Genomic DNA, 15,824 nt, shown 5'->3' on the forward strand with positions numbered 1-15,824 from the left:
GAGAACAAATACATTCTATTCAGTAGCCAGCTGTGCCTTGACCAAAGGAAATAGAAAATACATATGATCTTACTATATCATATGTGGTGAGGTGCCAAAAAGAGCAAAGGGTAACCCTGCTTACACTAGGTTTGTAAGATAATTTTAACAAAATATCCTGGGAATTCCCTGCAAGTCCAGTGGTTATGACTGCACTTTCAATGCTGAGGGCCCAGGTTCAGTCCCTGGTCAGGGAACTAAGATCTTGTAAGCCATGGAGCATGGTCAAATATATATATATATATACATATATATATATATATTCAAATATATATATATATTTACTAATTATGAGTCCATAAGAAAAGAGTTTCTAGGGACTGCCCTGGCGGTACAATGGTTAAGTCTTTGTGCTTCCAAAGCACAGGGTGAGAGTTTGATCCCTAGTCAGGGGGTTAAGATCCCACATGCCACATGGCTTAGTCAAAAAGTTAAAAAAGAAGAAGAAAATACTAAGGAAATCCTTTGTTGGGTGAGTGCTGAAAATCATCAGGCTTCCCAGGTGGCTCAGTGGTAAAGTACTACACCTGCCAATCAATGCAGGAGATGCTGGAGACACCGGTACTATCCCTAGGTCAGGAAGATCCCCTGGAGGAGTAAATGGCAACCCACTCCAGTATTCCTGCCTGGAGAATCCCATGGATGGAGGCGCCTCACAGGCTATAGTCCATGGGGTCGCAAAGAGTCCAACATGACTGAGCAACTGAACACGCACATGCTGAAAATCATCACTAACGCCACTTAGTGTTACAGACACAGGATAACAACGATTAATTCATTTATAGAGTATTGGCCAGTTCTTTTGTTGTTGAGTCACTCAGTCGTATCCGACTCTTTGCGACCCCAGGGACTGTAACCTGCCAGGCTCCTCTGTCCATGGAATTCTCCAGGCAAGATTACTGGAGTGGGTCGCCATTTCCTTCTCGAGGGGAATCTTCCCGACCCAGGGATTGAACCCGCATCTCCTGTGGCCCCTACATTGCAGGCGGATTCTTTACCACTGAGCCACCGGGGAAGCCAGTTACTAGTTTAGTCTTTGAATTGGGATAAGATTCTCATATTTATTACATAATATTTCCAGATTTATAAAAACCGTTATTTTCAAGGAAATCTCCCCAAACAAGATAATATCCTTGTCCAATATCCAACCTTCCTTTCCCTCAATGTATCAATATTTCCACTTACCAATTTGAATTTACCATGGAGCTAATGAAGCTTGAACTTCAAGACTCCTCAGTTATGCGGCCCCTCCTTGGTCTCCAGAGGGGCTCTGGCATTCTGTTTGTAAGGTTCTTTTGTAATTTTCTTCAGAAGAGCTCCCCACCCCTGCCTGCCTCCCAAATTCCTAAGCTTCCTGCTTCGCAAAATGGGGCTTTGGCAGCCTGCTCCATTGCCACCTTCCTCCGCAGAGCCCCACCACATTTCCCCCTTTTTCCCAGATGGGAAGAAAAGCTCCCAATAGTGCCATCTGCCTCAGCAACATGGTTTCCTGGAAGAAACCAACCTAATGGGAATGTTAGGAAACAATTCAACCAAGTCAACTGAAAGATCAAATTGGCTTTATTCTATGAGCCAAGAATCAAGCAGCATCCTATGGAGCAAACAGGAAAGAGTTCCCTGGAGCTGCATGAAATGAAAGGCTTTTATGGACAGAAGGGAAGGAGAGAGGAACTAGCAAAGAGTGGGTCATTTTCAGGCAAGATCTCTTCCCTGGGGGGGCTAACTGTAGGGGCCTATGAGGCATTTGCCTCCCTAGTGCTGATCAGGGAATTCCAGACTGTCTGGTTAAGATCATATTCCTGCAAGAGGCTGAAACTGCAGTCAGGTTAGGTATTAAGTCTCCATTTGGCATGGTAGGCTTAGCACAAGTGACTCCATTTGGGCCTGTTGTCTTTTTTTGAACAGTTCCCCCTTTTGATCAGACCTTGAAAGTCACTCATCCCTGTATGACTCTTTGCGACCCCATGGACTGTAGCCCACCAGGATCCTCTGTCCATGGAATTCTCCAGGCAAGATACTGGAGTTGGTAGCCATTCCCTTCAGGGGGTCTTTCTGGAACAGGGATCAAGCCCAGGTCTCCTGCGTTGCAGGCAGATTCTTTACTGTCTGAGCCACTAGGGAAGGCCATTTGTCACTGAGAAATGTGGTAAAAATTTAAGGTGTTAGTGCCACTCTCAGATACTGTTCTTAAGTTCTCTGTTTTTGTTGATTTACAGGTTGTAACTTCAGGCTCACTGTTTTTTGGCTGGTCATTTTCTTCATTCATTTTCTGGCCTTCCAGTCTTAGGGAGATCATTTGCTTGGTGGTTAGTGGCTACGAACATACATTTAAACCTTTTGAGAAAATACAGCGTGACAGGGAGACTACTATGATTATTACAAACAGGAAAATTTCCTAATGTTTGGAGTGCATTTTGGAGCCATGGTCCCCATGATACAAACCAATCAACATCAAGTAAGTCAAAGAAGGACCCCACTGAAGGAGAGAGAGTTTATCTATAATACCTGCAGTTTGAGTGAATTCCTCTCTTTTCAATATCCTGGGGTTCCCGAGCCTGTCAGGCAATGATTTTCTTTGTTGTTCAGTCAATAAGTTGTGTCCAACTCTTTGTGACCCCATGAACTGCCGCATGCCAGGCTTCCCTGTCCTTCACCATCTCCCAGAGTTTGTTTAAACTCATGTCCATTGAGTCAGTGATGCCATCCAACCCTCTCATCCTCTGTCAGCCCCCGCCCCTTTCCTTCTGCCCTCAGTCTTTCCCAGGAGCAGGGTCTTTTCTAGTGAGTCAACTCTTCACATTAGGTGGCCAAAGTATTGGAACTTCAGCTTCCGCATAAGTCCTTTCAGTGAATATTCAGGGCTGATCTCCTTTAGAATGGACTGGTTGGATCTCCTTGCAGTCCAAGGGACTCTCAAGAGTCTTCTCCAGCACCACAGTTCAAAAGCATCAATTTTTCATTTCTTAGCCTTCTTTATGGTCCAGTTCTCACCTGTATATGACTATTGGAAAAACCATAACTTTGACTATACGGCCCTTTGTCGGCAAAGTAATGTCCCAACTTTTTAATATGCTGTCTAGGTTTGTCATAGCTTTCCTTCCAAGGAGCAAGCATCTTTTAATTTCATGGCTGCTAAAAACCTTAATTTTTAGTGAAAATAAAGTGATAAACAATTGTGAACCTTCTTTCATATTAGCATTTTGTGGCCTGTGAATTTGTAAATACTCTGTGTATGTGTCTGTATATAAATGCTTTCTATAATCTGTAGAAATGTGTTCTCATAGTAAATTTTTCAGTGTGGCACAAAACATGTTTACTAATAAACCCAAATATCTTTAGTTCCTTTGTAGAAGAAATCCCCAAATGGACAAATCTGTGTTCAATAATTGTTTTGTCTTATTTGCAAATGATTTAGATATTTGATAACTATCCACCATTTAATTTAACTTGGCAAAACTTTAAGGTTTCAGGTTACCAAAAAGATTTGTGGAAATTATTTCAAAAGTTCACATAAAATTTTTATTCTGCAGTATCGTATTTATTTCTCCTGTTCTCAATAATTATGTTTAGACTAAACACAAAACTTTCATGAGATGTTTTAACAAAATCAGCCATCATCCCAAGCTGTTTTTCTTGCTGACAAATTTCATAGCAGAGATAACATGAATTTTCTTTTTAACCAATGAACCCAACTAGGATAATGTGCTTTGGCATTATTTTAATGCTGATAATTCTGAAGACATACCTATCCAACAAATTTAAACTAGGCTTTATTTACCAAAGATTTTCTCAGATCAAGTAAACCTGAAAAATATTTGAGTTAGTTTCTATCATATGTCTGAAAGTTGTAGTTATCCTTCATATATACAAGTGCTTTATTCTCTTCAAGCCCATTAAATAGAGCTCTTCTACAAATTAATTTTAGCAATACCATCTGAAGGTGGGTAGTACCATACAACACATATACATAGACGCACACAAACACACAGACAGAGGCCAATAGAGACCTTATAGCTGTTGTTGAAAGATTTAGCCATGAATCAGGTAGTATAAAAGAGATTTGATCCAAATTATATTTCTAACAGCTGCAGTAACCTAAGGTGACCTGTTCAGATGGCTAAAGCTTTTTATTAATATTTATGGAGAAGACCTTTAGGATTTTTCAGTTGCCTAAGTTTCAAAACACCTTTTATCCCTTCTGTTTTCCTTCTGATAAGAATCGCCTCCTTGAAGTTGGTATTTTAAAGAGATGACCTAAATAAGAGTTGCTGGAACAGAATTTCTGGTTTTTCAAAGATATGTGAGAGAAGGACAGTTGCTTTTAATTCCTGAGGATTTGGGCTGCAACTTAAATGATATCATAGGTCGATCCACCTATAAATCCTTTTGTAGGGGCTTTAGAAGGTTTTTCTTTCCCTCTGAGTACATAGTTTTATTTTAGGGACGCAGGCCTAAAAGTTTTTCTATCAGGCTCTGCAACGTGGCCAGTTTCTGACCACAGAGATACTTCGTAGCTGTCACCTGGGACAAACAGTAAATATTTCTGACAGTACTGAACAACCGCTTGGATTCAAGAGGTACCTGCAAAGAGGGCACAGAAGATATTTTATTTTGGGGCTTCCCTGGCGGCCCAGTGGTTAAGAATCCACCTGCAGTGCAGGGGACACGAGTTCTGTCCGTGGTCTGGGAAGATTCCACGGAGCACCCAAGCCTGTGCCCGACTACTGAGCCCATGCGCCCTAGAGCCGGGGCTCCGCAGCAAGAGCCAGCGCCACGAGAAGCTCATGCACCGCGACTAGAAAGGAGCCCCCGCTGGCTTCAACTAGAGAAAGCCCACGCGCAGCAACGAAGGCCCAGCACAGCCACAAATAAAGAAACAGATTTTTTAAAGATATTCTAGGCGCATCTGGAAGAGCCGACTCTGGTGAGAACTGCTGCCCTTAGGTGGCTTCTGCCAATTTTTCCAGGATCCCATCTAGAGGCCACGAGTGGGATTCAGAGTAGAGAGGGGAGGACCAGTAATCTACCAGAATTTAGCCCGGTTTCTCATGAATGTTAGTTTCCCTTGGCAGTTTAAGGGAATACTGTCGTGGTTTACCAGAAAATTCTGGTAAAGAACTCACCAACTCATCAAGAGACATCCCTGGTGGTCCAGAGGTTAAGAACCAATGCTGGGAAAGGCCCATGAGGGGGCGCCTTCTTTGAGAGTAGATATGGGGGTGTCTGTGAGCCTGCAAACTTGGTGGACTTTTGTTTATTGTGTTGTGGTCTCTTCAGAGTAGAAAGACATTCGGACAGAGGATTGCTAGAAAGAAGTGAGTGCTCAGAGGAGAGAGGGGAGCTCTTACTGAGTTCCTTAGATAATAACAGTGCCAGCTTGGGGTTGCCACTATTTTCCTCAGCCTGTCGATTTGCCTTTTAAACGTGTATTTATTTATTCGGCTGCTTTGGGTCTTAGTTGAGTCGTGTGTGGATTCTCTAGTGGTGTGTGGGCCTAGTTGCCCCATGGCTATGAGATCTTAGTTCCCCAATTACGGACTGAACCTGCGTCCTCAGCATCGTAAGGCCGATTCTTAACCACTCGACCACCAGGGATGTCTCTTGATTTGCCTTTTAATTTGAAGGCAGACATTAGGAGTTTTCCTCTTCTTATGGAGCCAAATCTCCGATCATTATTTTTTGTGTTATTTTGTTAATTACTCTGAAGTTTGGACAGTCAGCCTTCTGACAGAGCCCTGGCAGATTCTGTTGCTTCTTAATGGTTTTCTCCCCGTGGTTTGATTTGTACTATTTAGCCATCTAATCCATCTGGAATTTATCCTGGTATATGCTCTGAGGTAAGGGTTGTATGTGATCTTTTCCCCATTGCCAACTAATTAGTCCTTCAACCACGTATTAAGTCATCTTCCCTTCCCCACTGTATTGTAACCTCCCCTTTATCATATAACAAATTCTTGTATCTTACCTGTAAGACAAGGTAAGATATCTTACCTTTCTGGGCTTTTTGTTCTGTTTCACAGAACCAGGATATGCCTGTTTCTGCATAAATGTTTCTAAATGTCTTGCAGAACTAATCCCCTTCTTGACTTTCAGCTAGTCACTTAGCTTGTGTTTATTAGTGAGGAAAATGAGGAATGTGTTAATGTTTGGCACTTTCACAAATTTTAACACCCACAGAAAGGACAGACTTCCCTTCTCCCTGCTTTGTACTGTAACAGAGATATAAAAGGACACAGTTTCCTTGAATTTTCACACACATGTAGTTTCAAAGCCAACTTATGGCAGTGAAACTTTTACTGTAAAAGGATAAAAGCCAGAAGTAACAGAAGGTTGCATACCATGTCACAGAATTTGCTTCTTAGCTTCCTATCTTTATCTTTGAGAAACATGAGATTTTCAGCCACAAACACATGAAGTCCTGTGATGAAATCCCCACACATGTCCAGAGTGAGCCTTTTGGTGGAATGGGTTTCCCAATTACTCTGGAAACCTTTATGTGGTTTCATTCTTTCTTCTGAGTACATACCCTTCTCCCATCCTCCTAAAATGACTCTCTGCTGCCCTTTCTAAGTGCCCTCCCAGTCTGTACCCTCTTCTTTTCTTCTTTTTTCAGTATTTATTTGGCTGCGCCAAGTCTTAGTAATGGCATGTGGGAGCTTCGATCTTAGTTGTAGCGTGAAGGGTCTAGTTCCCTGACTGGGAATCGAACCCAGGCCCCCCTGCATTGGGAGAGCAGAGTCTTAGCCACTGGACTGCCAGGGAAGTCCCTGTACCTTCTAACTTCTTAGTGACAATGTTTCATAAATGAAAATGGGGACATGTATTTGTGAGGATGGTGGATGGAGTATTTGACATCAGGATGATCTTGGAAAATTTAGGCCATCTGATTAATGATCTTCTAGTCTAATAGATGGAGAGGTTTATTGGGGGAGGTTTATTCTATTTTGGAGGTAAGGTAGAAGAAGGGAGTCAAAACAGAAGAATAAATTGTATTCTATTTTGATTTCCTAGGTTCCCCAGGTTTCCCAAATTCCTTCAGCCTCCTTCACTCCAACCAGTCTCAATTGCAGTCTCCCCTCACAGGTTCATGAAGTAAAGTAGGTCTCTCAGATTTGGAGCAATGTGTATTATTAGAAACTTAAACTCATAAACAACTTAGGGTTTCAGATGGGTGTCTTGTCTGAGGTTCTGTGCGTGAAGCTCTCTGTCTTGGAGCTCTCTGACCTTTTCTAATATTTCATCTTCTGAAAAGGATGTAAGTTCCACAGAAGAAAACAAAATGTGCTAAATCAGTAACTCTGATATACCTGTTGAACAGGCTCTGCAATTGCAGTGATGTTGTTTAGCAGGAAAAACGTTTATCTGTTAGGACAGGTATTTCTGAATTTAAAGATAGTTCACTGCTCTCAGTGGGTCTTTTGTGTTTGTTTTCAACTGTAGATTTGTGGTAGTTGGTGGAGGATCAGTGACAATGTTTTTGTTAATTTCCTCACATAGAACGGACTGATTGACCTAAGTCTGTTTATATCTTTTATACTCAACAGCTGTTTTTCTAGTACTCTGATATTCCAGTGAAAGTGAACTTTCTTATAAAGTCAGTAAACATATAGTCATGACATCTGGTGGGGATGAGCAGAAAACCTCACAGAATGGGTTCTTACGTGATACTGCATGCTAAGTCGCTTCAGTCATGTCCGACTCTTTGCGACCCCATGGGCTGTAGCCCACCAGGCTCCTCTGTCCATGGAATTCTCCAAGCAAGAATACTGGAGTGGGTTGCCATTCCCTCCTCCAGGGGATTTTCCTGACCTAAGGACTGATCCCACGTCTCTTGTGTCTCCTGCATTGGCAGGCAGGTTCTTTACCACTAGCGCCATCTGGGAAGCCCCTCCATGACACTCAGTTCAGTTCAGTTGCTCAGTCGTGTCCGACTCTTTGCGACCCCATGAATCGCAGCACGCCAGGCCTCCCTGTCCATCACCATCTCCTGGAGTTCACTCAGACTCATGTCCATCGAGTCAGTGCTGCCATCCAGCCATCTCATCCTCTGTCGTCCCCTTCTCCTCCTGCCCCCAGTCCCTCCCAGCATCAGAATCTTTTCTAATGAGTCAACTCTTCGCATGAGGTGGCCAAAGTACTGGAGTTTCAGCTTTAGCATCATTCCTTCCATGACACTGCTGCTGCTAAGTCGCTTCAGTTGTGTCCGACTCTGTGTGACCCCATAGACAGCAGCCCGCCAGGCTCCCCCGTCCCTGGGATTCTCCAGGCAAGAACACTGGAGTGGGTTGCCATTTCCTTCTCCAATACATGAAAGTGAAAAGTGAAAGTGAAGTTGCTCGGTCGTGTCCGACTCTTAGCGACCCCATGGACTGCAGCCCACCAGGCTCCTCCATCCATGGGATTTTCCAGGCAAGAGTACTGGAGTGGGATCCCATTGCCTTCTCCATCCATGACACTAGTTGCATGTAAACATCATAACATATATCTGTTCCTTTTCCCACTTCTCTGAAAGCTGGCATGGTGTAACTCTGTTGTGTTCTCCGGTAGGTCTGATTGTGATCTAGGTGGAATGACATACTTTCTGGGGAAGTCAAACTTTGCTCTAGTGATAGAGAACAAAATAAATGAGAAAGTGGATCTGATGAGAGTTGTTCACCAGAGCAGAGCCTGGACAAGGGTCTTTGAGCAGGTCCCCTAGGTGGGATGCTTGGCCAAGTCTTTAATGAATGCAATCTGGATCCCTTTTCATCTTTCTGGAGCTCTTTAAGCATCTTAGCTGTGGACATAAATCCAGGTTTTCTGTTTTTAAAAACAAATGAGAAAGAGGGTTCTCTTTAGGATGTAATTTTTGGTATAAACGCATAGTATTAATATAAGTCCCTGGTTTGGACATGTTGGAGGGAAGTTTGAGATTCTGTAGCCTGCAGGTAAAGGATAACATTAGATCTTGCAAGGTTTAAGACTGTAATGTTGCACTTAACCTGAATACCTCAGATGCCATTGTTGGCAATGGCATTTCTTTGTGAGTGGAGTGAGGTGCTCCTAGTTGGGACTTTGTAGCCCTGGCCAGGTAAGCAGGAAGCCAAGACTGCAGCAGCAACAAGAAGCTGAGTAGAGTGTCCCACTGATGGAATCTCAAGCCACCAAGTGGCTGCGAGTGCTTTCTGCGTTCTTCAAGAAGAGTACTGAAAGGTAGGACCAGGCTCCCAAGTCAGCCCCGTGTCACGGTTTTAGGCCGGTGACTGCCTTTTCTGCTTCAGTTACCTCATCAGCAAATTGAGGATGAGAAAACCTGCCCCACTCCCGGAGAATGTTGTAGGGATCAGAGGAAACTTGATTATGTAAGGTACTGTTATCATGGCATCTTAGAGACCTCCTGCTCTTCTATATTCAAGAAGACAAAAGTGGAGGGTTGAGGGGGCTTAGCTCAGTGTGCGGGGTGAGACGAGACCATCCAGTGGTGGGGCTGGTGGAGTGAGCACACACCGGGAACGCCCCACTGCGCCGTGTGTTCCGTGAACAGGGTGGCTCTCAAAGCAGGATGGGGAGGGGAGATGGTCTACTGAGTCATCTATACCTCGTTGCCATCAGCTGTTTCAAGTCATTTGGGCCAGTGCCTTTTCTCAGCCCTTTAGAGCCACTCCTCCGCTTTGATGACATTCATCAATCTGGCATGCGTGTGCTCAGTCATGTTTGACTCTGTGTGACCCCATGGACTGCAGCCCGCCAGGCTCCTCTGTCCATGGGTATGTCCGTGGGATTCTCCAGGCAAGAATACTGGAGTGGGTTGCCATGCCCTCCTCCAGGGGATCTTCCCGACCCAGGGATTGAACTGGTGTCTCCTGCATCTCCTGCATTGGCAGGCAGGTTCTTTACCTCTAGCGCCACCTGGGAATCCCTCAATTTGTCATTTCCTCTTAATTGAAGTTAGGTGTATCTTTTGCTCACCAAATTTGTAAATTGTTAGGAAATACAGATAAGTTGATGGGTTTGCCTGCCCGCCGCCCTGAGCTTTGTCTTCTCTCAGTGGTGACCTCAACTCTGTGATTTCCCTGTTGCCACCCTGAAGCCACCCTCCTCCTCTCCTGGAACGTCATCTCATACACACGGCCTTCTCGTTTCACTGACTGTCGGAAAAGGTTTTGTTCACAGTAGCTGTTTTTCCTTCCTTCTGTTGTAAAAGGGTTCCCATTGTGCGTGGATTGCTCGCAGCTCCAATACTGCTTGAGTAAAAGATTTGTTGTTATTGTTTAGTTGCTAAGTCACGTCCGACAAATTGTCTAGGAAGGGAGTCGTGTTTGCTTGCCTACTGCACGATCAAGTTCAGTATGAGTTAAGATCCAGTCCTTAATGGGCTTCCCTGGTGATTTAGTCGGTAAAGAATCACCTGCAATGCAGGAGACCTGGGTTCAATTTCCTGGGTTGGGAAGATCTCCTGGAAGAGGGCATGGCAACCCACTCCAGTAATTCTTGCCTGGAAAATCCCATGGACTGAGGAGCCTGGTGGTTGACCTGACTGAACGACTAAACCACCACCACTTTAATTAGGTTTAGGAATTCTTCCTGGTCAGGCCCGGCCCTACCGCAACCCCCCACCAGCCCCCGAGATTCTCCCAGTAGCTGTGCCACACAAATGGATAGTTGTTTGCCTGTGTAGAGTTGGCTTACTCTATTATTCTATTTTTTACCAAAGAGACCCATTTCGCAGATTCCTCTGGGGCATTCATTAGTGGCAAGGCATGGGTGTCTGCCCCGGCCACCACTGTGGATGTTTCAAGGAGTTCCAAAGCTTCTGTGAAGGGCAAGAAGCAGAGGAAGGAAGAGAACAGATGGGCCCTTCCTGTGCTTCCGGTCATTTCCAAAACAAAGACATTCCATTTGCCTACATCTAGTCCTTGAAGCTAAGGGCGTAGCAGCAAAGCGATTTGATTTACCTTCTTGGTCAAACACTGCCCATTCTTTCCAGAGTTATAGGAAAGCTGATGTATCAGCCTCATTATTTGTTCTTCTAGACAATAAAATTAGTTCAAGCTATTGAATACTTACTTCACTGCTGTTCCCATTAAGTCCAGGAGTTTGCAGAGACTTTCAGAAACCTGAGCTTTTGTTTCTCCAATTTCAAGAAATTTCTGTATAAGCTTTTGTCTTGCTGGGGCCATCACTTGTCTGGTTTCCGTTGTAGGCTGGTTCAAAATCTTGATTTTGCCAGCAAGAGTCAGGCTTTAGGAATTCCTGGCACCGTAGCCAAACTTAGAAGGTCTGTTTGTAAACTGGAATATTCCTTTTCTGCACATTAATTCAACACCCTACTGACAGTGTGGTCCGGTACTGAACTCTGGGCAAACGAAAATAAATCATAACTATGATGTGGCCCCTGCTGTTTAGAAGCTTATGGTTCAGACGTGGGAAAGACATGTAAACAAACATGTTATGTGTAGTGTGTAGGATGACCTTATGTCCTGGGACATCCTGATGTATGCCTCTTGTCCTGGTGATAACTATTAATAGTTGCTTAGTCGCTCAGTAGTGCCCGACTCTTTTGCGACCCCATGGACTGTAGCCCACCAGGCTTCTCTGGCTATGGGATTCTCTAGGCAAGAATACTGGAGTGGATTACCATGCCCTCCTCTGCGGGATCTTCCCAACCCAGGGATTGAACCCATGTCTCCAGCAATAGCAGGCAGATGCTTTACAACTGAGCCACAGTGAGAGTCTCTATGAATGTTTAGGGTATAGAGATGGTAGAAAGCAGGGAGAATTCCCAGAGGAGATACCTACGCTGGTATCTTTGGACCTTCAAGGTCTGAGGGCTTGAGGTCAGGGTGGGGGTGGGGGGAAGAGTGTGCAAAACACTGCAGGCAAAAGGGAAATTATTCCAGAAGCAACATTTAGTCAATTCAAGCTAGTCATCGTTCCCAAATTTATCCTGTGGAATAAATTCCCCAGGACACTTGGTCAAAATACAGATTTCTAGAACCTGCTGGGGCCATTTGGATTTGCATTAAAAAAAAAAAAAATTTTTTTTTCAGTCCCGGTGCTTGTCTTTTTTTTTTTTTTTTTAATGTTTATTTGTCTGCACTGGGTCTCAGTTGCGACATGTGGGATCTAGTTCCATGACCAGGGATCGAGCCTCAGCTCCCCTGCACCTAGAGCTTGGAGTCTTAGCTGGTGGACCACTGAGGACCTCCCCTGGATTTGGATTTTTAAATAAGGGCCACAAATGATTCTTGGACACAGTAAAGGTTCCGAACCAAATCTGTAGGGATTATGGCTACAACTATAAAGGGCTGGAGCAGAGGAGAGCAGGAATAGCAAGGCTAGAGTAGGAGTCACAGATCAGCCAGGCAAGGGTGACCTGGGCTGGAAAAACCCTCAGAGGTAGAAGCAGTTGGGAGACATTTACAGAGGATCTATGAAAAATGGGGACTGCAGGAATCATAATGGAATTGCAGAGGAATGTCCATCCTAAAGGAGATCAGTCCTGGGTGTTCATTGGACGGACTGATGTTGAAGCTGAGACTCCAATACTTTGGCCACTTGATGAGAAGAGCTGACTCATTTGAAAAGACCCTGATGCTGGGAAAGATTGAGGGCAGGAGGAGATGGGGATGACAGAGGATGAGATGGCAGGATGGCATCACCGACTTGACGGACATGGGTTTGGCTGGACTCTGGGAGTTGGTGATGGACAGGGAGACCTGGCGTGCTGCGGTTCATGGGGTCGCAGAGTCAGACACGACTGAGCGACTGAACTGAACTGAAAGGATTCGAGAACATTCAGGAGTAAGAATGAACAGGACCTAGTACATAACAATTACTGGTGTATATTTGTGTGTGCACTTAGTTGCTCAGTCCTGTCCAGCTCTTTGCGATTCTCTGGACTATAGCCCGCTAGGCTCCTCTGTCCATGGGATTTTACAGGCAAAGAATACTGGAATGGGTTGCCATTTCCTCTGCCAGGGGATCTTCCTGACCCAGGAATCAAACCGACGTCTCCTATGTCTCCTGCATTGCAGGCAGATTCTTTACCCACTGAGCCATCACGGAAGCCCACTGATGTATGTGGACAATATCATTTCCAAGCAACAAAACGCTTGTGTCAGATCCAGGAACCTGGGGAACCTTATAATCTGAAGGGTTGTGTGGTGAGCCATAAATCTAAAAATACAAACAATGGGAGAGTGTTGTGGCATATTTCATGTAGACCTAAAAAAACAACTCCTGCTTATTTCTTTGTAGTCTCCAGAACGATCAAAACTGTTGTGTTTATCTCTGGGAGCTGGATGAATTGTAAAGTATCCAGACACCCCAGCCCTCTTGTCTAGACTTCAGGCAAACCCCTGCCCTTCTGTTATGGTTAAGACCCACCCACCAGGCCTTATCTTGCATCATTTTTTGCTTTTGTTCTTGTTATCAAAATGTGTAAGGCAGTCATGATTCATCAACAGTATGCTATGCCAACCCCTTTCAGGGGAAGACGTCTGTCTGGCAGTGTCAGCCTTTGCTCTTAATTCTGGAGCTGCTCTTTCTGTGGGAACCTGCAACTCTGAAAATTAAAGGTAGGATAAGAAACGTCTTTATCCAGGCACGGAGATCATGAAGTTGAGGCAATCCATTTGCTTGGTGCATTGGTGACTCTGAGAGGCGCCGTCCCTAAGCTGAATTCCTGGAATGAAAATGAAGAAAATCCGAGGACAGCTCTACTTACTTCCCTCTCCCTTCAAACATACAGAATTTTTTTTTTTAAATTTGAAGGCTGAAATCACCAGGCCTGTTGACCAACTTTCGAAGCAGCAATCGGAGTCAGAAACCGAATCAGAAGTTATGAAAAGAAAGCCTCAAAAAAAAAAGAGAGAGAGAGAGAGAGAGAGAGAGAGAATGGGAAACGGATCAGGCTATAATTTGTGTCATTTAGCACCCTTTACCCAAGACCTGGCCACGGCGCGTCCACCAGTGCGGACTGGGGAGCTAAAAAAAGTATCGAAAAATTCCAGCCCTTGGCTACTCTTGTACCACCGCTGAGGGATCTGACGGGTGAGGGTGAAAAGGCTGACATTTTCCACGCCGTTCTATCAGAGAGGGGAAAACGCCGTTAACAGCGGCCTCAAAAGTTGGTTTTGGGGGTGTTTTTATTACAATAAGAGGCTGAACTTCTCTGTGAGCCCGTATCACCAACGCCATTAAGTCGCAGTAGCAAGATGAAAAAATAAACAGGGAAGGAGGGACACCCAGCGTGCGCCGACTCGGAAAAACGGGAAGCCGGCAAAAACCGTTGACGGCGCCCGGGTCCTCGGCCAGTCGTCGCCTCCGCAGTCGCAGCCGCCAAGCCCCTTCCCCCGCAGCGCGGGCGCGACCACTGCGGCGCGAAGGCGGGGGGGGGGCTCGGCAGCTGAGCCGCGCGCTTCCGAGGCCCCGCCTCCGCCGGCGCCCCTCGCCGCGCGCGCGGGTGGTACGGCCCGAGGGGGGCGGCTCCCGGGGCGCGGCTCCGCGGCAGCTGAGGCGCGGCCGGCCGGCCGGGAGGCGGGAGCCGGGAGCCGGGCCCCTCGGAACGCAGACGCCTAGCCGCCGGGCAGCCGAGGACGAGCTGCCGACCCGGACTCCCCTCACCCCACCCCGAGGAGGCCCCAGGAGGGGCTGCGGCGCCGCGGCCGCGCGTTCGGGAAGGAGGACGAGAAAGGAGCGGCGCGCGGCCGGCCGGCTGAGAGGAAGCGCTGCGCCCGCGCCCCCGACGGCGCCCGTGAAACCACATCCGCGCCTCCGCTGGAAGCGCGTCCGGGCGCCTGTCACCGGGTCCCTCCATCTTGAAAGGGAGAAAAAAGCGCTCTCCCGTCCCCGCTCCCCTCCTCCCAGGAGCCGGGGCCGCAGGAGCCGCGCGCATGGCGTTCAGCCCCTGGCAGATCCTGTCGCCCGTGCAGTGGGCGAGATGGACGTGGTCCGCGGTGCGCGGCGGGGGCGCCGGAGAGGAGGAGGCCGGAGGGCCGGAGGGCAACCCCGAGGACGAGGACTCGCAAGCCGAGACCAAATCCTTGAGTTTCAGGCAAGTACACGCGTTGCTGCCGAGATTCGGACGCGCTACCATCCATCCATCCATCCGCGGCTCATTCTGTGTGTGTGTGCGCGCGCGCGCGCGTGTGTGTGTGTGTGGTCGCCACCCGCGTTAACTGTGTTCATGGCAGTGCTGCCGTCCCTGCCCGTAACCAGGTCCCCGCTGTGCAGTCGGAAGTTCAGGACGTTGTGCCCTCCCGCCGGGTGCTTTCCTCCCCTTGTTTCAGTGTGAGCTTTCTGAACCTAACCCAGAATCTGCAGTCTCTCCGCATCCTCGTGTGCCTCGGTCCCTTTCTCTAAGCTTCAAGACCCCAGCCCCCGCCCCTGCACAAACACACACACACACGCACTGTCGTGGATCGCACCCGCTGGCACTTGGGGCCCTCCCTACGGGGAAGAAGTCGCTCCCAGGCCCTCCTGGGACTCCCCTGTGTCCCCGAAAATGCAGCCTTGGTGAAGAAGGTCGCGTGATGCAGGGCCCCCTGGCCGCTGAGGGAGAAACGGCCGTCTCTCCTGAGCTGTCAACCCGTGTGATTGCGGGAGGCAGGTGACAGCGTCCTCGGCCTCTAGCCGGGTGCCTTGCAAACAGGTAGAGAGGCCTAACTCCAGAAAAAGGGCATCGAGGCGAAAGCTGGCTTCCTGATTTTAGGCTGAGATGGGCGATCTGAATTTTTAAGCCTCTGGCAAAGGGCTTTTGTGAGAAAAGGAGTCTGTTGAAGGGGCTTTTGGGGGGCTGTCAG

General features: G+C 46.9%; 1 protein-coding gene across 37 annotated transcripts in view; it reads left to right on the plus strand.

Moving 5' to 3' along the window:
- The window catches only part of TACC1 (transforming acidic coiled-coil containing protein 1), a 125,527-nt gene that overhangs the window by 48,588 nt on the left and 61,115 nt on the right, over nt 1-15,824 (plus strand). For 4 of the 37 annotated variants that reach the window (XM_069572962.1, XM_069572965.1, XM_069572974.1 and 1 more), the window contains exon 1: nt 14,507-15,076. The exons of 29 other annotated variants lie outside the window; for them this stretch is intronic. In XM_069572962.1, coding sequence (XP_069429063.1) covers nt 14,916-15,076 — 161 coding nt within the window. In that variant the 5' untranslated portion in view covers nt 14,507-14,915. Of the gene's footprint in view, nt 1-13,485; nt 15,077-15,824 lie in introns of those variants that run through there. 4 more of the 37 variants (XM_069572963.1, XM_069572989.1, XM_069572970.1 and 1 more) reach the window with 3 other exon arrangements.

Source organism: Ovis canadensis, chromosome 26 (genome assembly GCF_042477335.2).
Source record: "Ovis canadensis isolate MfBH-ARS-UI-01 breed Bighorn chromosome 26, ARS-UI_OviCan_v2, whole genome shotgun sequence".
Taxonomy (NCBI): Eukaryota; Metazoa; Chordata; class Mammalia; order Artiodactyla; family Bovidae; genus Ovis; species Ovis canadensis.